Genomic DNA, 27,009 nt, shown 5'->3' with positions numbered 1-27,009 from the left:
AGAACAAGGGCGCATCAAGGACAAACATCTCCACACCCTCGGAGCCGTGGTCCCTTGGCGTCAGTAACACCTGGCCACGTGGTTGCCTCCCAACGGGCCTGGAATGAAGCATTTCTCCCCCGCCCCCACCTCTGTCCGAGCACAAGAATGCCCTTCGGCTGAGCAGGCTGGACCTGAAGCCAGAGAGGACCAGAGGGGACTTGCCCAGGGACAGATGGACTTGACCTCTGGGGAAAAGCTTCCATCTGAAAGGCAGCCCACACGGTGGTTAAATACACCAGCTCTGGGGGGCAGGCCTGGGTCCACCAGTTACTAGCAGTGAGGCCACGAGGAGAACTCTCTGTGCTTCAGTTTCCTTCTTTGCAAGAACGCCTGCGCGGTGAGAAATCCGCAAACATGCATGTGAAGTTCTCGGCAGACTCCCGGGCCCACAGTAAGTGCTCAACAAATATGAGCCATTATTATGATTGTTATTGTTTTTATTAGCTCTATAAACTTTTCCTGAACTCCATCTCTGTACTCACCCCTGCCCCAGTCTGGGGACAAAGAGATAAGGCACAACTCCTGCCCTCAAAGCATTCACTGTTTAATGAGAGAGACTGACAGATGGATAAAAATTATATTCGGGAATGCAAATTCTATAACAGGAAATTCCAGCTTCCTGGGATAAGGGAAGTTATGGGAGGACTTCACAGAGGTGGTGACGCTTGTACCTGGGAGGAGGAGTGGGGCAGGAGAGAGGACAACATTTGGCATTGCAGGCGCACAAGCCCAGAGGTAGGATACTGGCAGCAGGAAGGAGATGGCTGGAGCCGTCGGGTGTGCACACGTGTGCTGGCAGAGAAATGGGTGGCTGTTGCCTCCAGATGCTTTTGGCCTCGCCTTTGACAAAGCCAGCAAAACCCCAGCCTCGCTGAAAATGTTCCTGCCCGTGACGTCAGGCTGAGGCGGGTCAATTCCACGAACCTGAGGGTACAGCCCCCACCCCTCCTGGCTTGGGGGAGGAGGAGGAAGCTCTCTCTGGGCGATGCCCAGGCAGGCATCCATTGCAAGTTCCCTCCCTGTCGGCGCTGGCTGCAGCCACCCCGGCCCAGCATGGACAGGAGCCAGGCTCTCGCCTTCTGTAATCTGATGCTTGCCTGCATCAGCCCTGGCTTCTGAGCCCACTCCTCAGGGGAGCTACAGCCAGCCTGGGGTCACAGTGACCTTCTCCCTGCTGGCTGCCCCGCCTCCAAGCCGCACCCCACCTGTGAGGGCCAGAGGAACACTGCACAGGGCAGAGATGGGGTGACCGCAGGTCGGAGGTTGGGTTGGACTAGGTGTCCCTGGTCCCAGGTAGGGTCCCCCAATCTCTGCTCTTTCACCAAGACTCCTGCCTCCACTAGCAGTCGTCCTTGGGTTCCATCCGAACTGACCTGAGCCTCACCCTTAAAAGTCACAGACACTGACTGGATGCAAAATGGTGGAGTCATAAAGTGCATGGGATCTGAAGTCACACTGCCTGGGTCTGAATCCCAGCCCTGCGATTTCCTAGCTGTGTCACCCTGGGCGAGTCACTCCACCTTTCTATGCCTCAGTTCCTTTATCTGTACGACGGATGGAGATCTACTTACATCTACTTAATGTGCTAATCCAGGGGCTGGCAGGTTTTTCCTGACAGCAGCCAGAGAATAAATGCTTTAGGCTTTGTGGGGTCAGAGAGCCTCTCCTGGGGCTACTCAACTCTGCCAGCTGTGAGAGCGCAGACGCAGCCAGAGACGACTGGTGGATCAGTGCGCGTGACTGTGTTCCAATAAAACTTTATTTATGGACACTGAAATTTGAATTGCGTATCATTTTCATGAGTCACAAAATGTTCTTCTTCTGATATTTTTAACCATTTAAAAGTGGAAAAAAAAAAACCCAACCCAACCCATTCTTCAGTCACAGGCTAAAACAGGAGTTGGCATGTGGGTTGTAGTTGGCAGTTCCCTGGGCTGCTCTCTGTAAGTGCTTAGAACAGCACTCAGCGTATTGTCCCTGAGCTGACACTGAGCACCTGCTCTGTGCTTAATGCGTGTTAGCTCTTATCACCTTGGAAGGTGTGAGTCTGGGAGGAGATGGTTATCGGAGGTGGCTGGCTGGTGGGGGAGGGGCAGGCCATTGGTGGGGGTAGGGAGACTGTCTTGGAGGAAGAGCCACTGAGGTAAGGAGATGATCTGTTATGCCTTGGGCTACCACTGGACAGGATTGTCCACAATGTCCTTTAACTGGTCCTTCTCTACCTGGGGAAGGGGCCCAGAGCGCTGGCTTAGCCGCCCAGAAGATGCCCCACCCCCATCCCAGAGTAAGGACCTCCGGTCCCACCCCTAGACCTCCGTCCAGCACACCCCTCCCCTCTACACACCCCAGGAACCTTGGGCCAGCTCCTTGCCTAAAGGCACAGGGCAGACCTCCGCCCAGTGTCAGTCACAAACAGCTCCAGCTCCAGGCCTACAGCTTCCTCCTATCTTTGGCACCAGGCAGTGCTTATCTGGCCTTGATACCTAAGGTCACATCCTTGGGCCTCGGCCTAGGCTGGGGGAGTGGCTGAAACCCCCCGCTTGGGGCTTTGAAGGAGTTTTTCCCACTCCAGATCTGGCGAAGAACTCTGTCCGGCTTCATTCCTGGCCTCTGCCCAGGCCAACTGCATTTCCCTGGCCCCATCTCTCTCCACAGCAGATGTGCCAAGGGTTTAGGCTGCAGGATCTGTCTCATCCTAGGTAGCTGTGAGTATGGCTGGGCAGGGTCCAACAGGTCCCCTGCACACACCCAGGCCCCATCTTGTTCAAAGCAGACTTGTAGTCAATGTCTCTGAAGAGCCCAGAGGGTGTGCAGAGGGTCCCCTCTGGGTGCAAGAGACAGGGTCTGCGTTCTCAGACCAGGGCTGGTGATCCTGGCTCGATCTTTCTCCCCCACCTTGTCTCAGGACTCAGGTGACTCAGGTGGCACCTGGGTATCTGTGAGTTGGCTGGAGAAGGTCCTTTCCAAGCGCAAGGTATTGTATTTGGGGGGCGGCGTGCCGGGCACCTGGGCCCCTGGGGCTGGAGGTAGACACAAGGCTGAGGTGAAAGTAGGCAGGTCATCATCTAGCTCAAGGACGGGGTTGACCTGGCCCTGAGGGCTGCGGGGAGGAGCCTCGGGGCAGGCAGGCGCCTGTCTCCGGGCCCACCACTCCTTGGCTTTGTGCCACTGGTGGCGGGCAATGATGGAGAGGGAGTCGATGAAGAAGACCTCGATGATCTCAATGACACAGACCACGGAGCAGCTCATCCACAGGCCCAGCTGGCCACCGATGTTGGACAGAAGCATCTCGATCTGCAAGGGAGGCCAGGTCAAATCATCAAGGGTGACCTCTGCAAACACACTGATTCCCAAGGGAACCACTGGTTAGCCCTGAACAGGTCCTGAACAGGTCTGGAGGCAGATGGGAGCAGGTTTCCTTTTCCCTCTTACTCTGCCCTCTCTGATCCGAAGCTTGGTTGACCTTTGGTGGCCCTCATAGCTCAGGCTGGATCCCCACAATCTGACTCTGCTCCCCAAGGCCAGGCAGAAGGGCACATTCCCAGACCCAGGACAGGTCCCAGACGGAAGTCACTCACGCTGTTGGCGGGGCTCTCCATGATGGATCTCTGGTTCAGGTCTTTGTAGAATATCAAGAGTTTGGCCAAGTCTGTCCTGTAAAAGTTCCAATGGACAAGGCCAAGGTGAATTGAATGCCTCTGTACTCTACCAGGTGGCCAGCCCTTCAGTATGGCTGTCACTCTCCCGCCCTGCCCCCAGCATGGCCTAGGCTCTGAGCTCCATGGGGGTCTTAGAACCTGGTCCACAGAGTTCCTTCTGCACTGCAGAACACGTCCCCAGCGTGGACTTGGTTGTTTAGGCCATTCGTTCACTCAAAAACCATTTCCCCACCTCTAGACTAAGTCACTACCCACCCCCGACCCAGTTGCACTTCCATTGCACTCAAACCTTGACATTGTGATTGTTTGATTGCAATCTCCAATACATACAGGAAACAGGCAGATAATGTAAATGACTGAGGTAGGCTGGGTATAAGGTAATGTTGATGATAACCATAACAACAACAGCTAGCACTTACTGACCACTTCCTGTGTTGCCAAGCAGTGTTCTAAGAACTTTACAGGAATTAACTAATTTATGGTGGTTTTTTTAGGGGGGGTGGTAATTAAGTTCTATTTATTTTAATGGAGGTGTTGGAAATTGAACTCAGGACCTCATGCATGCTAGGCCTGCACTCTACCACTGAGCTATACCCTCCCTCTGTGAATTAACTAATTTAATTCTCACAACAACCCCATGAGGTCGGTTATGTTTTAATCATCCCCATTTTACAGATATGGAAATTGAGACACAGATTGGTTAAGTAACTTGCCCAAGACTACACAGCTTATGATTGGCAGAGCTGGTATTCAAACCTAGCTAGATCTGGCTTCAAAGTTTGTGCTTGTAACTGCTGTACTAAATTGCCTCCTGTTAGGACCGTGGCAAGCTGGAAAGTTCATGCTTATGCCGAAGGGGCAGCCATTACTCAGATCTTTGGTGTTTTGCAAAAATGGAGGTTTGCTCTTGCCAGAGTTTTTGCTCTTTCAGGAAAAGTTGGAAAAAATAATAGGTTACTTAAGTGGGATGGATGTAAACAATTGGCTTGGTTACACGAATGTGCAACATCTGAAAATCAGCCCGAATGCATTGCACATCATAAGGAAGTGCTGTTTCGTGAGACTTTTGGTTATGTATTCAATGGGCCACAGTGGAAAAAGTATTCTCATGTCGTGGGTGGTGGTCAGAAAGTTTGAGAGCCCCAGGCCTAGAGCAGGGCCTGGCTCATGGTAAGAATTCAATACATACTTGTTGAATAAAGGAGTAAATGAGTGAATGAATGAACAAAAAGGAGAGGGTTTGTCACTGAGGAATCAAGTGAGGAGGCTGGGACCAGGGCTGGCAGAGAAAGCAGGATGGAGGTCAACTTACTTGTTGAGTTTTTTCTTTATTTGCTGGCTTTGGTCCCAAGTGAGAACGGACAGTAACCATTTCTGAAATGGAGAAACAAGTGGCCTGGGGATGCCTGGAGAGGCCAGAGCCAGCCTATCTGCCCTCCCCTCTCAGCCTTAGCCCCTGACCCCAGCCTCTCCTGTGGATCACCCCGAGGCCAGAGGACACAGCCAGGACACCATGCTCCAAGACAAGGGCTTGCGTGGGAAGAGTGGGCAGAGGACTTACCTCGGAAACCTCAGATGGCCACTGCGCCAGGCTGGTGGTCAGTGACCACTCTTTAAAGCTAAGCAAAGAAGGGCACACGGAGTGAGTGAGGCTGGCCTGGCCCAGTCCAGCCCTACTCATCCCATCCCTCCAGGTCCACTTACCTGCAGGCTTCCCGGCACACCGACTGGCAGCCCAGCTCTTCCCGTACGAAGGCCTGGTGCAGTTGGTAGAAGCAGTACACTGAGGGGCAAGGTGAGGGCAGCATGAGCTTTGGGGCCACAGGGCCCTTCCCAGGGCTTTCCAGTGGTGTCCCCAACAGTCTCCTTTTAATAATTTCACCTCCCAATTTCTACAAACCCTGGTTTTCCGGAAGTAATTTCTGCCTGTGATTTTGAGAGACAGAATACTGCCATGGTTAAGGTCATGAGATGGGGGAGGGGGGTGCGGTTGGCAGTCCTTGCTTTGGGTCTAGCTTTGCTGCTCCCTGGCTGTGTGACCTCGCGCAAGTTGCTTAACCTTTCTGAGCGGCAGTTACCTGTTCTGTGAAAGGGTAGTATAATACTTCCTATCTCCTGGAGTTGACGGAGGTGGTCAAGGTCTTAGCACAAGCTGAGGTGTAGCATTTGGTCCTTAATCAAAAGGTATGATTAAGCCAGACTTGAAAACAGGAGTGAAACTCTGGTCAACATCTATCAATACCTCCCTCAGGCCAAAGGCCATAGGGGCTGGGTCCCTGGAGCGGCCTAGCTGTTGCCAGAGCGGGGCTGACCCCGCTCCTGGGGCGTGCAAGGCTGGGGTGAGTCTCACTCACTCCAGTTGGGGTGCTGCTGGTAGTTGCAATAGTTGACTTTTGGAGGTAGAGGCTTGCTGTACTGGGCACACCCACATTTCTCCACCATCTTCGCCTGGAAGCACGAGTGAAGGCAGATCTAAAAGACAAGACCCAGACATGCCCTTCATCTCCCTGCACGTGGATGCGGGAGCGCTCCCTCCCTACATCCCTCAGTCAGAGGGTCGGTCTCCCACCGCCTTGGCAGACTACATAAATGTGCCCCTCATGTCACAGCCGACTGGGCTGGGGTGGTCCCCTGACTCTAAAGGGACAAAGCTAGAAAATTCATTTAGAATTTAAACTGAGATGTAGAGGCCAGGCTGAACTGGAGTTGGGCTGGGGTGGTCATTTTCCATCATGTGTGTGTTGACCCAGAGATACGTGGGAAACACAGTCCCCAACTTTCCGATTCTCAGGTCCAAGCCCTCCGTGTAGGATGCCGGGGGATCATGAACTACTATGACACCCACAAAACTTGTAGCATAAAGTCTAACAGCAGGGGCTCCGATGGCAGGCTGCTTACTCCAGTCTAAATCCCAGCTCTGCCACATCCCAGCTGTTTGACCTCAGGCAAGTTACTTGATCTCTCTGATGCTTTGCTTTCTTCAGTTTGGAAATAAAATAATAAGATCCACTTTATGAGGTGGTTGTGAGTATGAAATGAATTAAAATATGTAAAGGATTTGTAAATGACAGCCTCTCACTAAATATTATCCAGAGTGTCTTATCAATGAACTGAATTTTTTTTTTTTTGGTCTTGAAGTCAGTTGGATTGTATTTCTATTTCTTACAGGCAGACATTTTCTGACTGCTAGTCTCTCTTCATTGAGTGTCTCCAACATCTCTCCACCCAGCTCTGATCTAAGCTAGAGGACTCAGCGCGGAGAGTGCCTGGTCCTCTTGGGCGCCTGCTGGGATGAATCTCAGTGACCGTCCGTGTGTCCTGGTGAGAGGTGAACTGCAGACTCCCATCAGGTGAGGCAAGGCATAACAAGTGGTCACACTCAAACGCTGATGTAGGTAATAATACACTAGGGGGTGGTGGGGACTGTGCGGAACCAGAGAACGTGTCTCGTTTGATGAGACAAGTCCACCCACTGTTTATCCTGTAGAATATGGGCCCAGTGTTGCCAGATCTTGTTTTTCAAGAGAAGCTAGAAATCTAGGTTTTCTTGTGAAATTTCCTGACTTTTAAACACCGTCCAGAAAAACCAGGTGAGCAGGCTGGAAGGGGCCTGGGAGCTGCCGATTAGCAGCCCCTGATTCAATCCAAACTCCCCCCGGTATCTCTTGTGGATGACACAACTTGCCCAAAGCCGTGAGAGAGTGAAGGTCACCAATGGGCCCAGGAGCCCAGCCCTTGACCCCTCAGCCAGTGCCTCTCCCAGACTGCTTCCTTCTGTCCCTCACTTGCCAAGGCCCATTTAGGAAGCGGGCCTGTCTCAGCTGTACACTGTGTTCCATGCAAACCTCAGTGCATCAGTTAAGCTCTGGTTACAGACGGCTGGAAAAGGACTGGAACCAGCCGGCATCATTTGTTCCTGAGGTCCTTGGATGAACTCCAGGGATTCTCACCACGGTTCCTGGTTCCAGACACACCCCAGCCCATATATAACTTTGTCTCCTGGGTCCGGACACAACTCAGGGCTGAGCGCCGGCTCCAGCCTGTACCTGGAGGGAATATGAAGCATTGTAGATGTTCTGGATTGGCACTTCACTCCCATCCTCTGTGCACTGGCTGTAAGGCTCACTCAGCTTGAAGGACTCCGTCTGTAATCACAGCAGCACATATTCAGCCCTGCCCTTGCCCCAGACCCAGACAGGGGGCATTGCCAGCAGCCTCTGGGGCTGCGCAGCCATCCAGTCCTTCCTTAAACAAAAATTTATTGAGCACCTCCTAGGTGCCTGGTGCTATTCTAGGCAGTGCGGAATCCACAGTGATTGAAACAGACAAGTTCCCTCCTCTTGCGGAACGCACATTCTAGTGGGGTAGACAGAAGGTCAAAAAGCAAATGAATAAGGAATTTTGGGTAACTTTTGATAGTGATCAATGAACTGGGGAGAGAGACTGGTGGGTTTGGGGCAGTCTTTCCGAAAGTGAATAGGGAAGATGTCTTTGAGAAAAGGACACGTTGGTTGACATGGAATGGTCACTTGCCAAGAAATGGAGGAGAAGGATTAGGTGGAGGGAACAGCAAGACTGGAGGCAGAGGAGGGCCCAGGGTGACTGGGATGTGGGAAAAGGGAGAGCGGTCGCTGAAGATGAAGTCAGAGAGGGATGACAAGGCTAAATCCTGCTGTCCTCCTATGTTGCGCTGAGAGATTTGGGTGTGGATTTGGTTTTCAGGATGGTGGTGAGCCATTGGAGACCTCGCGGGGTTGGGGGGCAGGAGGGATCAGAAGGATGAGCAGTGACTTGGGATGGTTGTCCCAGTGAAGTACTCATTTTCTACCCTCTTGTCTTCCAGGTCCCAGAAGCTGACTTGGAAAAATGGACTTTCTCGGAGAGGACTAAGGAATGCCCAGCAGAGCAGAATGATACTCTGATCAGAGGAGGTGAGAGCATCATAACCTGCAGTTTGAAAGCCTTATTAAATTATGTTTTCTTGTGGCTTACTAAATTCGGTTCTAGCTTAACATCTGTCACTACAATAAATAATCCAGACCAGCCAATTAAGGAAAAAAAGGATAATGTCTCCCAAGGAGGAGTAACAATAGAATATAAACTGTGATCAGTGTATAGCTAGGTTCCCGGGTACGTGTGTGTGTTTGTATGTGTGTGTGTGTACAGAGTTTTGTTTTGTTTTTTTCTGAGAGCAGAGAGGGTAAAAGGAAAGTGGATGGCAGATTTATGGGAGGGAAGAGAATTTTTTTTCTCTGAAGAGTGGCTGGATAGAGAGAAAGATAATTGGAGGCAGGGGGGTGGGTGGGGGAGGAATCAAGAAGTTGGCACAGGTAGAAACTGCAGGCGACACAAGTGGTATAATCTCTTTCTGTTTGTCTTGTAATTCAACTGCTGCCCCATTAGTCTCCCTCAATTAACTGTAAGTGCCTCCAGGGTAATAGACAGTGCTCACCGTGAAACATTTAAACAGAAGAAGCAAAGAGGAAAAAGCGGCTGTCTGGTTTCCTCTCTTCCCCAGGGGTCCCACTCCAACAGGTCAGATCTGCATCTCAGACAGTCACACACAGACTCACACATTCCCTTTGCCCTGCAACCTCCCCTTCTCACTAACAATAGTGTCTTTCCGTGTCAGGACAGAATAAACAGACTTACTTCATTCCTCTAATAGCTGCATAGCAGACAGATTTAGAGCTTCCAGTACATTCCAGGGCCGGGCTGGCAACTGGGCACAAAGATGCCAAGCAGTGGCTCCCCTGGAGGGCACCTCAACTCAGTGCTGCCTTATAAGCTTCTCCAGGCAGCAGGCTCCCTGATCAGGCATCCTTTTGAGCCCCTAGGATCTGCTAAGCTGGCCACAGAGACTAGAGTGTCAGCTACAGGCGCTACCTGCCTGGGGAGACAGTACAACACCCTGGCGTCTAGGTGAGAGGGTCTGGCCACACAGGTTAGCCCCGTGCAGCCGGCAAAGGTGGCTGGGGGTCCTTCTCCTTTGAAGACCAGCCCATGGGCCGCTTTCAGGAAACTGATTGTGAGAAATCATATTTCACTTTTTATGCTTTTTGATTCCTTGATGGCCCTTTATTCCGCAACGATGCTTATCAAACTCAGAGCTGGGTTATTTCAGGTTGCCTCCTGAGGCAGCTGGGGCTGGGACAGTAGGGACAAATGGCCTTTTTAGAGTGGGATAGAGGTCTTTAACTTCTCAAAGCCTCAGCTGGATGAACAGAGTGCTTGCTTTCTCTCTTCCTCACTCTGGCCCCCCTTTCGCTCTCCATCTTCACTGTCAGCATTCCAGAACTGCTGATCTGTGCAGGGTGGGGAAATATTTTGGCTTCTGTCCTGACCCCTAGGGACACAAAAATAAGAATGGGTATATGTATGTATATATGTGTGTGTGCAAGTTAGAGGGATACGTGTGTGGTGTGCGTGCACGCATAGTTATATGTAGTTGTGATTAAGTGTATGAATGCACATGTGTCTGTGTGGGAAACAGGACTCATCTTTATCAAACCAGGTCCTACTTGCTTCCTTGAGAATCCTAAGGAAGAATGGCAGTTGTTCTGGGGTCTTCAGCGTGCCTCTTTTTTGGGGGGGATGGGGTGGGAGTAACTAGGTTTGTTTATTTATCTATTTATTTTAATGGAGGTACTGGGGATTGAACCCAGGACCTCGTGCATGCTAAGCACACACTCTGAGCTCGACCCTCCCCTCTTCTTAGCTCACCTCTTTAAAGGTATGAACTGTGTCAGGGAAAAGCCCAGGTGTCAGAATGAGGCCCTAGATGGAATTACAGGCAGTTTAACTCTTTTTCCTTTTGTTCTGCTTTCATATTGTAATAAATTATAAAAGTATTTGTGTATGATAACGCTTACATTTCTACTCAATGGAGGAACAAAAGAATTGCTCAATATATGAAGTTAGAAGTACCTGTTAACTATTTAGAGGAAGTAATACATTCTATCTCTACTTCACATCCTGCAGGAAAAAAAGTCTAGTGGAGTAAAGTATGAAATGAGATAATAAAATAACTGGAAGGAAACTCAGCTCATGTCTGATCTAAAGGAGGGAAAAAATCCTCAATAAACAGAATGACTAAAGAGGAAAACAAAGATTTTGACTATGTAAATATTTGATGGCTTTGCGTGCGAAAAAGTAGCACGATGAAAACTAAAACGAAAGCACAAACTGGGAAAGATATTTGCAAATATGTAAGGCAAATAATACATACTCTTTCTTTATATTATATGGAAGAAATTGATGTCTCACTTATAAAGGGGGGGTGTCACAAAGGACAAGAAAATCCTACCTTCACCCCTCGTTTTGCTTCCAACTTATTTTTCCTTCCCTTCACATCTCTTTTCTTTAAAAAAATGTAAAATAGCCGATATTTTTGGAGCACTTATTATACGTCAAGCTCTGTTTTCAGTGCTTCACATGAATCAACCCACTGAACTCTCACCAGCCTAAGAAGTAACATTATTATCACACCCATTTTACAGATGAGGTAACCTGAGACACAGCGATCACAAAACCAAAGTGCAAAGCTGGGGTTTGGACCTCAGTTGTCTGGCTCCCAAATCTGAGCCCTTAATCCCTATTATACATAAGCTTGTGAAAAGAATTGTGTGCGTGCTCTAAGATAAAAATGTACAGTAGTGTTTGCAATGACAGTGAAGTCTCGCCCCTCTCAGGGCCTGGGTCCATACTCTCCTGGGTGAATTGTCAGCCCATGCCTGCTTCCTCATCTCCCATTCATGATCCAACCCATTGCACTTTGGTTTCTGTTCTGCTCCTTCTACTGAAAACTGCTCTGGCAGAGAACTGGTGACCTGTTGGCTGCTAAACCCAGAGAACAGCTTTTGCCCTTTATCTTGCTTGACCTTTCACCTGCATTTGGCACTCTAGTTAATATCTTCCTTGAAACTTTCTTCCTTCATTTATCTGACACCAACCCTGTCTGGCTTCTACTGTTGCTTCTCTGCCTCTATTTCTCCGTTTTCTTTCTCCTCAGCCTTTAAACATTTGCATTCTGTCTCAGGTCTTGAATGGCATTTATTTCTAAGTGTAGAACTACACTAATTGCAAATCCTTCCCCTACCCCCCAGTTTTTCTCCTGAGCTCCAGGTACATAGCATCTTTCGACTGGATGTTTTCACCTTGATTTCCCAAAGACATAAGTTCCATCCTGAAGTGGTCATCTTCTCCCCTAAACCTCCCCCTCCTCTTATATTCCTAACTCTGAGCCTGGCATGTCCATCCACCCCACTACCCAAGTCAGAATCTAAAGATAATTGAACTTCCCCTGGCCTTTCCTGGCTGACCTCAGTTGTCAAGCCCCGTTGCTTCCACATTGTAATATCTCTCAGATCCATTCACGTCTGCTCATCCCCACAGCCACTGCTTCAGCTGGAGCCTCACCATTTCTTCCTAGCATTACTGTAAACATGCTGCCTTCAGTATCTTGACTGCACTTCCACCAAAGTGGCTTTTCAAAATGATTCACTACATGGGTCAAACCCTTTCTGTGACTCCTTTATGATTGCTATGCCTTTGTCTGGACCAGCCTTCTTGACGAAGCCTTCACCAACAGCCTCTGCATAGGCTTCCAACCATCCATCAATCCATCCATCTACCCATCCATCCATCCATCCACCCATGCAACAATATTTACCAAGGATCTACTATGTTCTAAGAACTGAGACTGGGAACAAGACAGGGAAGGTCCCCATTCCCAGAGAGGTTGGATCTGTATTACAAAGGTGTGTTACCTTCTCCTTTTAAAGGTACATTTTTGAAAGAGGGTGTTCTGTTGTATCTATCTCTGAATAGCCAGTGCTTTGGAGACATGGTCCCTCAATGAATGGAGGAAGATTTGTTAACCAACTGACTGAGTCTACCAGTTTAACATGTCTATCAAAAGTAAATAAATAACTAAATAAAGAATAAATAAGAAAGGAAGGAAGTCTAGTTTGTTTGGACTTATTTTTAGTGACCCTCTGGTGACCTGTCAGTAATTCCTGGTTTTCTGTTGTTTTGAATGCTCATAAATCATAACTAGAGCTGACTGACCCTGATCTGTGGCTTTGATTTTGTATGTCTCAAATTAGGTGTAGCCGAAAACCCACCCATGTCTTTGTTTACCCACATTGCTAAAGAGAGCGTTTGCTTAACAATGCGATGAGTATTTCTAAGCTCAGAGAAGCAAACCAGAGGGTAATTCCTTAGTTCCTGTACCTTCCCAAGCTCTAAGTCTACAGACACTGGGAGAGGCAGGAGGGAAGGAGAGGATGAAAGGATGTGCTATAAATTCCAGGTCCTTCTTCCTGGTACAAAACTGCATGGGAAATGTTGGATCAAATTGATCAATCTTCTGATCTGGGAGTTCCCAGTGAACAGAGGAATCAGAGACCCAGCTCCTTAGGTGATACCCTGAAGTTTGAGCAGGTTGGAGCTCAAGGTTTGTTTCTTTTTTTCCCCCTTGGGCAATCAGCACTCACACAGCCTAAGCTGGTACACAATAGTTCGCATGTTGGAACATACTCCCCACATTGAACAAGGCCCCTAAATGACACACCCCTAGAGTCCCTGGGTTCCCAGACGACAATTCTGATGGTTTCTCTTGTCCAGGGTTGCCCTTCGATGGGACACAGGGAGACATCAAAGCTGTAGATTTCCTCTGGAGTACCACCTCTCCATTTCATCACCTCTGCTGTCTCAACTTATAATCACTTCCTCAGGAAAGCAATCCTTGAACCCTCCGCTTTCCCCAATAAAAGCCCTCAGTTAGGCGTCCTTGTGATATGTTCTCATGCATCCTGTATTTCTCCTTCTTAGCACTTATGACAATTATAATTAATCATCTGCGTAATTTTTTGTTTGCATTGATGCTCTCTGCTAGACCCTGAGTTCCAACAAGATAGGGACGTGTCTTCCACGTTGATAGAGCCCCAGTATCTAGCACATAGGAGTCGCTCTGCAAATGCTTGTTGAATGAATAGGTAACGGATGGATACACAGGCCCCAAGGCTGATCGTATCACTTTATAACCCGTTATGAAGCCATCATTCATGGCTGTGCTCTAGCTTTTGGGTAATTCTAGCTTTACTTTCTCTTGGGAAGATACGTGTTTCTTCTCCTCTCATTCTGAATGACTCAAGTTTCTAAAGCTAAGATTCCTCCATTGAGCTACCTCTTGGAATGACTGCTGGAGTTTGGTAAAAATACAGACCCTTAGGCTCATCTCTCAGAGATACTGATTCAGTAGATCTGAGTCTACTGATCAATGAAGTTTGGAACTCACTGTTCTGGAGGACAGATTTGTGAGGGATGAAGGCTAAGTTTAATTTGAAACATGAAGGATGGATACAAACAAAGGCATGAACAAGGAGTCCACAAGGAGTTTTTTTTTCCCCTCCACAAAACAGGTGAAAAAAATGCCACTAAGAACGACTATCAACTAAAATGATAAGAGACAGTTTTTCTCTTGACAGATCAGCAAAGAGTAAAGATTGGTTACTTGCCGTGTTAATGAGAGCGTGAGGAAACAGCCACTCTCACGTATTGCTGGTGAGGTTATAAAATTCTACAACCTCACTGGAGGGCAATTCGGCTCATATACATACTCTAGGAAGTTCTACACATCGCATTGCACCAATGCTTTTAGTTGAAACTGGAAACAACCTCAGTCTGTCAACAGGGCATTACACCAATAACTTATCCACATAATGGAATATGATGAGTCTTTAGAAAGAATGAGGCAGAATCTGTGTGTATTGATATGGAACTATTTCTAAGCTATAGTGTCAAATGGAAAATAGAGCAGAACAGTATTTTTATTCACGTAAAAGGAGAAATGCTTATACCTACACACATATGATTGAAAAAGACCATAAGATCCCTGCCAAGACACAGAAGCAACAGCGATGGTCTCCATGTAGAAGAAGAAGGGGACCAGAGGCCAGGGAGAGAAGAAAGATAAATCTCCATGGTAGGCTCCCTGGTATGGTTCAGAATTTTTACTTTGTGCATGTACACCTTTAAATAAGTACTTAATAGTTATTCTACTAGACAGAGGGGGAGAGAGAGAGAGAGTGAGGGAGGGAGAAAGACTGGCATAAAAAGTCTCCTGTCCTGCGAACAAAAGAACCACATCAGCAGTGGCATGGCCAAGGGCATCAGAGCACACTCTTCACTGTGCCCTTCTGCCTCCACTGGGCATGGCTGACTCAGGGATTGGAGTCTGCAGCCCAGATGTGCTTCTGTTGACAGGTGTGAGTGTTCTCAGCACCGAGTGAGTCAGATAAAGTCAAAGACTCTAGAGAGAGAAGGGGTTCTCAATAAATGGGGTGAAACTGATGAAAGCGTGATGGACTAACAGATCTTTGATGGCCCAATGAATTTCCAGTAGCCTTTAAATAGTGGTTTACATGCCCCACTGGCCTCTGGGTGGTCCAGAAAGAAAGGTGTTAATCTGCTCTAGTTATATTGCTGACAAAGACACAGTTAGCATCTGATGCCTTGTTACCAGCACAGGTTCCATAAACACTGATGTCTGTCTCTGAAACAAGGAAAGTCCCTTCAAATCTTATCCAAAATGGCATCCTGTCCTTGTTCAACCATACAGAAGGTACAAAGACAGCCATTAGTGTAAGCACTAGAATGACCACTGGGGTAAACATTGGAAAATATAAGACCATATTTCCTTTTGAAACCAACACCCTTTTCCATAAGCTGCACCTCACTGGTTAGCCTTGGAAAAAAAAATCTGTCGTCCTTGCCAAGCCTACAGAAATCAGAATATTCTCTTACCAGGTGCATCCCTATGGAGGTGGCCATGGCCGTCTCAATCTCTGTTCCCACGTCCTCGATGAAGGGGTATTCATCCTGCCGATGGACAATCACCTTAGCTCCAGTAGAGGACACCAGGAAGGGGTTATACTCCTCTTCGTTTATGTGCAAGATGACCTGCAGCCCTGGAGGATAAGGCAGCCCGCAGCAGTCAAACGCTGGGAACACGTTCCCCGCTGGTAGCCTCCCTCTCCCACTGCTTCGGGAATCTCAGAGCCAAGACCCGGGCATTTCCCACAACAGAAAAGTGGATGGTGCAGGCTGGAAGCTCTGTGAGGGGAGGAGCTGTGCCTGACTTGTTCACTGCTCTGTCCTCAGGGCTTCGCCCAAAGCAAGGGCTCAAAATATAAGTGTCCCTGCTGCAGTTTTGCTAAGTATAGAGAACAACGCTCCCCTGCCCAAGATAGGAATCTCCGTGTGGTTCCTTGAGATGGGGAGTTCTGCTGAGCATCCAGAGGGACGAGCAGAGCTGTGACTGCTTCAACCCGAGGTGGGGGCTTTATCTGATCACCGGCCTGACTTCTCTCCCCGCTCCCATTCTTGCCCCTGCGGTCTAATCTATGCCTCACAGCCAGAGGGACCTTTTAAAATTGGAACTTAGGTCAGATCACTCCTTTGCCTGAAACCCTTCAGTGGTATCTCACTGCACACCTGGGGGTGCCATACAACAAAGTCCAGAAACCTGACTGTGGCTGTCAGGGCGATGACGATGCCTCCTTCCTCATCTCACTGTCCCTGCCCCTCAAGAAGCTCCAAGTACTCTGGGCTTCTGTCTGTTTCTAGAGCACACCACCTCCATTTCCTTCTTGGAGCTCTTTGTACATGCTGGTGCCCATAATGCACTTCTGTGGACCTTAACACGTGTCTTCTCATGTCTAAGTAACCCTCCTCACAGGGGCCTCTCTGTACCTCCCATCTTGGCCCCAGCCACTCTCTCTACCTTTGTGCTGCTTTGTTCTGCTCACAGCGCACATGAGCATTGCTACCTGGATAATGTCTATGTGCTTGTTCGCTCATTTGTTATCTGTGTCTCTCCACCAAAATGCAAGTTCCCAGAAAGCAGACATGGCAGCCGTTTTGTTCACCGCTGTGTCCCTAAGACTTGAAAGAGGGCCTGGCATGCAGAAGATACTCGATAAACATTTGGTAGATGAATGAGCAAATGAGCAGGAGCTGAAAGAAGAGAACTTTGAGAATTATTCTGACTCCTCCTGTTTGTAAATAAAGGAATCAAAGCCCAGAGTAGGGAAGTGATTTGCTCAAGGTCACACAGCGCACAAGCCACAGAGCCAGGCCTGACTGTGTAACGCTTCATTTCCAGTTCCCAGATTACTTCTTCCCACTGATGTGTATACCCTGAGTTATGGTTTCTTGCAGATCTGGTAAGAACACAGTTTGCTTAGTAACAAAGGTGAGGAGACCGACTGTGGTTTTCCACCACGACAAGAACTGGCCTTTCCTTGTGGGAGCACATCTGTATGTCAAATCATGTTCAAGTTGCCTAGGACCTTTCAAGGGTCCCTTCTGCGGGTAAGCCAGGCCACTCTGCTGAGTTCCTGCCTTCTCTGCAAAAGTCATGGCAGTAGAGAAGTAGCAGTAATAATACTGGAGGTCGTAATGGTCGTAATATTCATGACAACCACAACTAGCATTTATTGTGTGCTCAGTGTGTCTTATGGGCTTAACTGTGGGTCTCTCCGCCCTCCCCCCCACAACCTCATTCCTATGTTGAAGTCCTAATACCCAATGTGATTGTATGCAGAGATACAGCCTTTAGGGAAGTAATTAAGGTTAAATGAGGTCATAAGGGTGGGCCCTAATCCCACAGGACTGGTGTCCTTATGAGAAGAGGAAGAGACACCAGAGCTCTCTCTCTGAACGCCACAGAAGGCCATGTGAGGACACAGAGAGAAGGTGGCTGACTGCAAGCCAGCAAGAGTCCTCACCCGGAAACTGAATTTGCCAGCACCTTGATCATGAGTTTCCTGTCTCCAGAACTGTGAAAAACATAAATGTCTGTTGTTTAAGCCACCTGTCTGTCGTATTTTGCTCTGGCAGCCCAACTAAACCAGGACAGTGCATGTCAGGTTTTATTCTAAGTGCTTTTCATATCTTACATCTTTCTCAATTAGCATGTATCATCGATACTATTACTATTTCCACTTTATAGATGAAGGCCAGTCACTGGCACAGGGTCACATAGTGAGCAGCAGAGCTCGGTTCTGGATACAGAAACTGTCACTTTAATCAAGATAGAGGTGTGTTTGCCTCCCTAATCTCCTGTTCAGCACGTTCGGATTTAAGTCCATCTGGAAGCTGCCTGTCCAGCATTACTCACTCCAGCTACAAGCTTAAGCCAGACTGGTTTCCCCAGGAGAAGAAACCCCAGGAATGTCCCATTGGCTCCCTCAGAAGCAAAGAAGAGATGTCAAAGAGGAAAACAGACTCTGATAAAGAAGGAAGGAGCTGACATGGATGCTGATAGAAACACTGCAAGAGGAAAAGTGGTGTCAAGTTTCTGGCCAAGTGGGGAGAACCCACATTTCTGGAAGGCTTAAAGCATCCCCAGTTGTCCTGCTGTGAGCATGCTCACGATTAGAGCACCCCAGGATCTCCCCAGTGCAAAGTTCCTTACCATATTCACTGCCCCCCATGGAGGTGCTGAGGACGGTCTCATTTTGTCTGTTGTTGAACGTGTAGCAATTCCCATACATTGGATGATGGAAAAGTGTGAAGTTCCTATGGGAGAAGAACACGGGTCACAGAGGGCTGTGCTGGGAACTCCCCTCAGGCACCTGAGCTCGGTCTGGCTGGACAGCGCTAACAGGGCCAGCTCTCTTTTGTGGACAGTGGATGTTAAACATGACTTAACTTTCTCCATCTTTCCTCTGATAAATGCCCCTCAAAGGCCCCTCATTCAGCTGACACACACTGATGCAGAACTGCTCTCTGCTTTCTGTTCTCTTCATCCCCTCATCTCTGCCTCCATCCTGACTTAGCACTCCCTGTGCCAATAAACCTGCCCCAAATTCCTCTGTTCTTGAATTTCTCATCCAACACTTGAAGCTTTTCCATTCCAATTCCTAGAAATTATCCCTGAGAAGGAATCACATCATGGGTGCCCTTACACTGACTTTAGAACTCAACCTTCAGGGAGACATGGTTCCAATCACTCAGTTTTTGTAAGGATTAATAGATCTACTAGCATATAGAAAGGCTTGGTATTTTAAAAGAATGAAGAAATCCCTTCAGTTAAGCAGGCACACTTTAGAATGTCCCATGACTGCCCAATCACCACCAGGAATCTGAGTGTTATCTTAAAGGTGGACAGTTCTGAAAGCTCACATGTATGAACATAGACTTTTCTTCCCTTCCTCTCCCTGCCTTCCCTCCTTCCTGTCTTTCTTCCTTCCTTCCTCCCTCCCTCCTTTCCTTTCTTCCTTCCTTCCTTCCCTTGTACTAGATCAGTGGTTCTCACTAGTATGTCTAACAGTAATATACAAAGTTATATGTGTACACCATCAACTACTCTGTTTTTATGAGTAATTTAGTGAATTTAAAGATATTTTGACTCTGTGCCATGTCCACCTTCCTCACTGACGCCAGAGCCTAACTCCTGTATAAGCCATTTTCCAAAAGGCAGAGTTCACCTATAACTGAGCTGCAGGTGCATGCAAGAAGCCTGGTGCTCAGAGCTGCCGGTCCTTGGTTGCTGAGAGAGCAGCCTTCCTCTACTGACCTGGCGTCGCAGGACACGCCATCAAAGAAGCAGTTAACCAGCAGCTCCTCAGCAGAGTAGCTCATGTTGATTTTCTTCTCCAGAGACACCTGTGCCATGATGTTCATGTAGTGTAGCTTGTACCACTCCCGGATGGCATTGACCCCCGAGCTGAAGGTGTAGACGGCACAGTCGGATGTGTCATTGGAACACTGTAAATAAGAAGAGACACCAGGGTGAAGCCATTGGTCCTACCAGTGGCCTTCAGAAGGACTGTAAGGATGAGACTCTAGACTAAATGCTCAGGGACAGGAGGCATCTCTGGGGCAAAGATGGGCTTCTTCTCACTTCTGGGGCATGGGACACCATCCTCAAGCTTCAAGGACCAAAGGGGGCTGAGCGAGGAAGGACACAGTCTCACTCTCATGACTCCCTACTAGGTGAGAAGCAAAACCAGCTTCTTCAGGGTCCCCAGACATCCAGATTCAGCCAATTATTGCTACTGAGTTCCCATACAGTCCTCATCATTTCCAACTGGATCAACAGTCTAGAAATCTAGGTTCTAGCCCAGACTCTGCCATTACCTCTCTGCAGGATCATGAGCAAGGCATGACACATCCATTATTCCACCTACAAAATGTCGATCAGAATACCATCCTTCTCTACCTCATATGGTAGTTGGGAGGACCAGCATTTGAAATACATAATAATGAGAGCTTTATAGGGAAATGGTGGTGTATTCCAGATGTTCTCATCATGCAGGGCTGGAAAACTCTCCTAAAAGATAGACATCAAAGGAATGTCTTTGGTATCAAGAAAAACCTTGTGGGTATCTTCTGTAAGGACCCAGGAAGACTTTTAAAAAATGCAGTGATTTAGAGAAAGGGTCATTTTTCCCGCTGGTTTGTGACTGGAGCCATGAGATCTCATAATCAGCAACCAAGATGATAAGGTATCAGTAGCTCTTGCCCTGCAGAGGTGGCGGGCAGGGAGACGAGGGTAATGGTTGAGTGTGGCTAGGAAGACAATGGAACTCATTTTTCCGTTGGGACTGGCTGCTTCTTTCGAGCTCCTCGAGTGGGACCAGGAAGGAGAAGTCAGGCTATAGCATCTCACAAAAACAAGTACTGCTGAGAACATTGCGTTATCTATTCTCTTCCTTCCAGTGTCTGCACCCTAATTTTGCTTTGGTCGAATTTCTTTTCCCCCTTGGACACAGTCTGCTGAGTCTGTCCATCAAGATGCCCCACTCTCTGTGAGCCATTAAGTGACCCAAACTTGGTCAGTCAGATAGTCCCAACATGGGACTTCAATCCATCTTTATGGTTGGATTAACAAAATGACTGAAAATACTTGATGCTTATTTAATCCAGTAGCAGCATCTGAAATGACTGTCCATCATTTCTTGCCACCAGGATCCCTGGATCGTCCCTAATTTCTGTCCTTTGGGAGGCTTCCATGACCTGCAGTCACCTTCTAAGACATTTTTTTCTGCTTAAGCTTGTCTGGGTCCATTTCAATTGCTTGTAGCTGATTTACCCTGAGTGTGTTTCTTCCTGTGGGACTATAGGACTAATGGCAAAGGAGAAACTTTCCTGGACCCTCTATCTCCAGTCCATCCCATGCCCCAGAACCGTAAGGACATGCATCTCACCAGCTGGAATCCCACCACCTCCTTGGACTCGTGGCCGTGCATGACATCCGATGCCTTGTGAATGATGCTCCCGCTGACTTTCCGCTTCCGCCCTGTGAGGAAGTCCCTGGCCTTGTTCCTCTCACTCTGATTGAAGGCCAGCAGCGGGACCAGGTTGAGGAATTTCGACCCACTACCCTCTGAGGCTGATCTCCAGGACTCGGACTCCCGACGTTTCCGAGATGTAATCTCTGGAAAGCCATACAGGGTCTTCAAGGCTGCTCTGGTCTCCTGTTCCAAGTCGGCTAGAAGGTCTCGCACGGCGCTGTACCTGCCAAGGCGGGAAGGAGTCAGGAAGGGGGAAACCCCTCTGGCAGAAAGCTGACACTTCCCTGCACTGCTTCCATCCACATAGGTGTCAGCCTTGTGCCCATCACCCCAGCCCCCTTGGCCAAGAAGATCAGGCCTTTTACACTTTGCCCTCTCCAGTGTGACCACTGGCTCAGGTAAATGGAGAGAGGCTCCCGTATCACCGTTGTGTGACTTGCTGTGCCTTCACCTTTGCCACAACTGTCTGCTTGCTCTCGGGGTGTGTTGATGACTTTGCCCCAACCAGCATTTCTGGAGTGGTGACTGTCAGGTGCTTCCCATAAACCAGCCACAGTGAAGACAAGTAAATAACTGCTAACTGGGAGTCTTCCCAGGGGACAGGCTCTGTCTCCACCTAGCATATTTGTCCCAGTGCACAGATTCTCCTCCAATCAGGGCTGGGAGGGAAGAGGCAGAACTGTTACCTTGACAACCCCCAAGAATACAGAAGAATGACCCAGGAGTTGGCTACAGGAAACATAACAACATCATCTTTTAATTTTCACAGTACTGAAAGGTCCTGGCCTCCCTGTGAACACTCCCCACTCTCTGCCCCCCATGCTCTGTGCATAGGCCACACGGCATCATGACTGAGCATAGAAACTCCAGGGCCAAGCTGTCAGGGTTCTGGTTCCCCATTCTGGATCTGGATGTGTGACCCTACACAAGCCATTTAGCCTTTCTGGGTCTCAGTTTCCCCATTTGTAAAATGGGGTTACTGGCAAGAGTCGATGAGTTTATTCTTCCTATCTATCTATCTATCTATCTATCTATCTATCTATCTATCTATCTATCTATCTTTCTGTGTGTATGTATTATATGTGTGTGTGTAGTTAAATGGTCACTGTTACTAGTTTTATTAGTGTAACTGTATTTGTTAATATTTCACTCCTCCACTACAATATCAGCTGCGCTAGAACAAAGACTGTGTTGGGTCTTTCACTTCCATGTCTCAGAGCCTAGCACAGTGAATGACAATTTGTAGATGCTGAATAAAAGATAATGGAACAAACAATGGATGGAAAGAAGAAAGGAGAAGGGTAGAAGGAGGGAGGGAGAGGTGGAGGGAGGAAAACAGGGAGAGAGGAAAGAAGAAAGAAAGACTTGGAGGTGGAGGAGGAGTTGAGACCTGGTTTTGATTCTGAGCTTTGCCATCAACTCACTTATGACTCTGGACCAGTCAGTTCCCTTTGATGGTCCTCCTCCCCGGCTCTTCCCTTCTCCCTACCCGCACCCCTGCTCTGACAAATTCTGCCAGATTCTGATTTGCCTCACAGATCAGTTTTCAATAATCCTGAGCAGGACTCCAATGACCCATCTAGAACAGGTCCTGCAGCAGACAACTGGGCAGTACCAAGGGCTGTGCTCAATTAGTGGGGCTGGGCTCACTCAGGTGAGGGCTTGGGGCAGCTGAGATGCTTCCAGAAGTCATCCCTGTGTCATGTCTGAGTCAGCCTCCAGCTCGCATTCAGGGGAGAGTGAGGGTGTGAGCTTGGAGAGCTCAGAGTAAATGGCTAAACTGGGCTCTGTGTGTGTGTGTGCGTGCGCACGCGCGCACGCGTGTGTGTATGTGTGTGTGTCCAGGGTAGGGGTTATGCTAGGTCATTCCAGGCCCAACTTCCAAGCAAAATTAATCCTTACAGCCACTCTCTCCTGCCTTGCCTGAGCTAGCCCATCCTCAGAAGTAGCTGATGGGCTGAATCCTTGGTACAGATTTAAAACCTGGGAGAGGGCAGTTTACTAATATTGGCAATGAATTTAAATTTCTAAAAAGCGTGTCTGCAGGCTGGAGTGTGTCACCTTCAGGAGGGGCGTTGGCACCGGAAGGGGGACGTGACCCCTCCTCCACGTCCCTGGTCCTGCCTCTTACTTGTAAGGATTGATGTTGCAGATGGTGACGGCAGGAAAATCCAGCTTCTGAAAGTGGACTTTGATGGAGACAGAGACGGTGTAGAAGGATAAGATGAGGAGGGCACACTGCCAGAAAATAAGGGCCACGGCCGTCAGTGTAAACAGAATCCAGAGCAGGCGCCGGAGGCGGCCCCGGGACACCACGATGCGCCGGCAGCCATGCGTGTTGGTGTTGAGACAGTACCACCGCATCAGCTCTTTAATGGTAGGTGCCTGAGGCCCCTTCACAGGCAGATTCTTCTTGATTTTGGCTTTGATCTTCTCTCCAGGAGCCATGGCGAGGCGAGGGCTGCCCACTGCAGGGGCAGAGAAGAAAAGCAGGTGAGCAGGCACATCCCAGAGGCCGAGCCCTGAGAAGCACCAGCCCATGTGCCCTCAGACGCTGCCTCCCTCTTTCCCGCTGTGGGCTGGCCCGTCTGCTTTCTGACGCCTTGGCCCTTCCTCCAGGATATTTGCTTTTTGGCCACCACAGCTGCCAAAGAGCTGCCTCTTTCCCTTGCGGCCCCCAGGCCAGGCCGTGGCGGGGTTGGGTGAGGTTATCACCTGTGACTCCCCAGACGGGTTTGAAGGACAGCTCCCCTTGGTGCTTGGAGCAGGAGACCTCTGAGCAACCCCGACCCCATCAGCCTCCACACCCCTCTTAGCAAGCTCCGCGGTGATTAGGACATTGCCACCTCGGCCTGATCTCATCATCTCCATTAGCCTGTCCTCCTGGAGGGCAGCATTCCTATCTGGTCCTGCTCCCTGCTGCCTCGCTGCGTGTCTGGTACAGAGCAAGCACCTTGCAAATCAATTCCAACAGATAAAATCTGCCAAGAGAATTTCCGGGCGGCCACCCTAGATAATGCTCGGTCCTTTCCCGGCCTTTTCTCAGCTGTCTGACTGAAAGTGAATTGTTTCTGTTTCACTTCTCTTTACAATCAAGCCTTTAGTGTTTCTACAGCAGCTAGCACAATAATAGCCTACAGATACTGGCCACTTAATATTTGCCAGGCACTGTGCCATATTTCCTTGATTCTAAGATACCGCTAATTTGGAGAATACACTTTGACTTAATAACAGCTTTGTCCAGGGAAGAGCGTCGGAAAGCAAATGACCACATTCATCCATGTACGTGATACATCTGAATTACTGAAACTTTACAATGTGAAATAATAAATCTTTTAAGAAATGAGCTAAAATAATATAAAGTCTTATTAGTCTCAAATATATACAGTCTCTCTCTCCATATATAATTTATCTCTCTCCAAATATGTATAATCTCTATATATTTCAGTTCATGTTTCAACAACCCTATAAGATAGGCATATGATTATTGTCTCCATGTTACAAAGGAGGAAAGTGAGCTCAGAGAGGTGGAATAACTTGTGCAAAAATCACACAGCTAGTAAGTGGAGGTGCTGGATTGGAACCTTGCAGCCTTCACCACCATGGGATATGCCTTGAGGGGCATGGTATCATGCTCCCTCCCCAAGACAGTTAACTAATTAACAGTATCTGGACTAAAGTGGTGGGGGTGGTGGAAAGAGATGGGATCTTGAGCTATTTAATTTCCAAACTCTAAGTAGGTAACATGACAACTTCCCAACACTGGTTAGGTGAGCACTGCTATTGAGGGAGGAGGGGACATAGAAACTCTGCCTCCTGTGCCTACCATAGGTGACGGAGGCAAATGAGCATATTCTCTAATTTGGAGGAGGATTTACAGGGCAGTCCCCAAGCTCCCCCAAGAGGGACAAAGACTTCAGTTCGTCCCATCAAGTTCCTCAGGCAGAATTTTGGACTTGAGGAATTACTTTTTCTCCACCCTGAACCTGTGGGGTACTGTCCAAAATCGGGAGCTGGGGCAAAGCTGGGAGGCTTTCAAGTTCACGATGCTGGTGGGTTTTAGGTTTATAATGGCAAGGATACAGAGTGTTGGGGGTGGGGTAAGACACCCAGAGGCAGCCAGACCACTCTAACCCTCCACAGATGTGTATGATCTTGCTGGGATCTCTGATCCTCAAAATTATGCTATTAGTCTCTTGGCAAGAGGAATGTAGTTTATTGTGTTTATCATTTAAAATATTGCCCATCCCCACTTCCTCACTCACTACAATCCAATAGCAAAAATTAGCAAGAATTTGTTTTAAAAACGTAGGTCCAGGGGAGAGGGTATAGCTCAAGGGGTAGAGTGCACGCTTAGCATACACAAGGTCCTGGGTTCAATTTCCAGTACTTCCTCTAAAAAATAAATAATTTTTAAAAAGAATGATAAAAAAATAAAATAAAATAAAATAAAATAAAATAAAATAAAATAAAATTAAAAAACCTAGGTCCAAGTTCAATTTCCTGTCAAATAAAACTAAAACCCAGGGAAGATTTTCTCTTCTGTGAATGTTCAGTAGAAACTGATTCTGGAACCTCCTTGTCATCAACCTTCCTTTTTCTCATTGGACATAACTCCTGGGGTCCCTCCACCCCATCAGCCTCTTCCCCAGGACTGACCTGGAGCCCAGTGGATCAGCCACCAATGTCAGTGAAGCCACAGGTGAAAGAAAGAAATCCACCTTGCTCATCACAAAACATACAAGTTTGCACAAATAATATTTCAACTTACAAGCAAAGCAAGTCTACCTCGGGGTTAGACTGTTTAATCAAACATGGTGCTTCTATGGAAGAATTAGTAGCTGACACACAGCACTCACTTCGCAGGTATTAACTCATTTAATTTCTACAACAATCTTCTGAGATAGTACATAATGTCCCCATTATACAAACGAAATTGAGACACTGAGAGATTAAGTAGCTTGCCCAAGGTCACACTAGAAAGTGGTTGAATTGGGATTTTAAACTGGGAGTCCATGCCTTTAACTACAAACTAAAGCTGCTCCTCTAATAATAATGATAATAATAATAATACCAACAGTAATAATAGCAGCTATCATTTATTAACACTTTACTCCCAGGCTTCCTACTCAGCTCTTTTCACACATCACCTTGTTTAATTCTCAGTATAATCATATGAGGTACTAGTACTAACCCCATTTCACAGAGGAGAAAACTGAGGTGCAGAGATTAGGCAATTTGCCCAAGGCCGCACAGGTAGGAAGGATTAAAATAGTTCTCTGGAATTCTGGGGTCCTTCAGGATCGCCCATTCTTGACCTCGCCTATCCCTCAAACCTCAGTGAGGGAGCCCAACCCGAATTCCTCTCAGGCGACTGCGCAGCCCCTGCTCTCCCCGTGCAGAGCGACCGGGTGCTGTCCTGCGGCCCAAGCCACGTCTGCCCCAGGGAAGCCCAGGCTGAAGCCGCAGGAGAGAATCCAGCCAACCCTCTTCAAGTGTTTGCTACTTTCTGCAACCACAGTCACCCCAGAGAAAACATTCCAGAGAAGAAAACGAACAATCGCGGTCAGGTCCACGCGTCTCACCAAAGCCAGGAAGAGAACTGAGCAGGTGCTGGGTGCAGAGACTAGGCGGGGCGCCGCCCCCGACCCCCGGACCCGGTTTCTAAGTAACGCGGCAACGCCTGTCACGCCAGCTCTGCGTCCCGGGCCACAGAGTGGACAGATGCCAGAGAGCTGGACCGGGGGACTTGGGAAGGTGTCCCAGCATCTCAGGTACCGGGAGGCAGCCCCGGGCTGATACTGGCACGGCCACCGACCGTGCGTCCGGCGTCCGGGAAGCCCGGGACCCAGCAGCCGCTCCGGTGCCTGAAACCCCCGAGCTGGTGCGAACCGACCTGTCTGGGCTCACCTCACTCAGTTCGGATCGGTTTGCAGCTCGCTTCTGCGCGATCCCGGTACGCTCTGCTCGGCTCCTCGTACACAGCGCGAGCATCCCGCAGC

At 48.5% G+C, this 27,009-nt stretch overlaps 1 protein-coding gene across 1 annotated transcript; it reads right to left on the bottom strand.

The window, feature by feature from the left end:
• Window positions 1-630: 630 nt before the first annotated feature.
• On the bottom strand, window positions 631-27,009 carry SCNN1G (sodium channel epithelial 1 subunit gamma). Its single transcript, XM_006201199.4, has 13 exons — window positions 26,918-27,009; window positions 23,139-23,475; window positions 20,921-21,230; window positions 19,288-19,478; window positions 18,184-18,287; window positions 15,510-15,673; window positions 7,748-7,846; window positions 6,056-6,173; window positions 5,406-5,484; window positions 5,263-5,320; window positions 5,014-5,075; window positions 3,621-3,696; window positions 631-3,336 (listed from the first exon to the last, which is right to left on the bottom strand). Exons 2-13 carry the CDS (start codon window positions 23,453-23,455, stop codon window positions 2,944-2,946), a joined length of 1,971 nt encoding a protein of 656 aa, XP_006201261.1. The 5' UTR covers window positions 23,456-23,475; window positions 26,918-27,009; the 3' UTR covers window positions 631-2,943.

Source organism: Vicugna pacos, chromosome 18 (assembly GCF_048564905.1).
Source record: "Vicugna pacos chromosome 18, VicPac4, whole genome shotgun sequence".
NCBI classification, from domain to species: domain Eukaryota; kingdom Metazoa; phylum Chordata; class Mammalia; order Artiodactyla; family Camelidae; genus Vicugna; species Vicugna pacos.
Note: the sequence above shows the minus strand (reverse complement) of the source record. Positions and strands in the feature narration are given on the sequence as shown.

Coding starts and splice junctions, on each gene's coding strand:
- SCNN1G (XM_006201199.4), bottom strand. CDS start 23,455: ATGGCTCCTGGAGAGAAGATCAAAGCCAAAATCAAGAAGAATCTGCCT. Junction 6,174..7,747: donor ATGCTTCATATTCCCTCCAG/GTACAGGCTGGA, acceptor CTTGTCTTTTAG/ATCTGCCTTCACTCGTGCTT. Junction 3,697..5,013: donor ATAAAGAAAAAACTCAACAA/GTAAGTTGACCT, acceptor GAACTTTTACAG/GACAGACTTGGCCAAACTCT.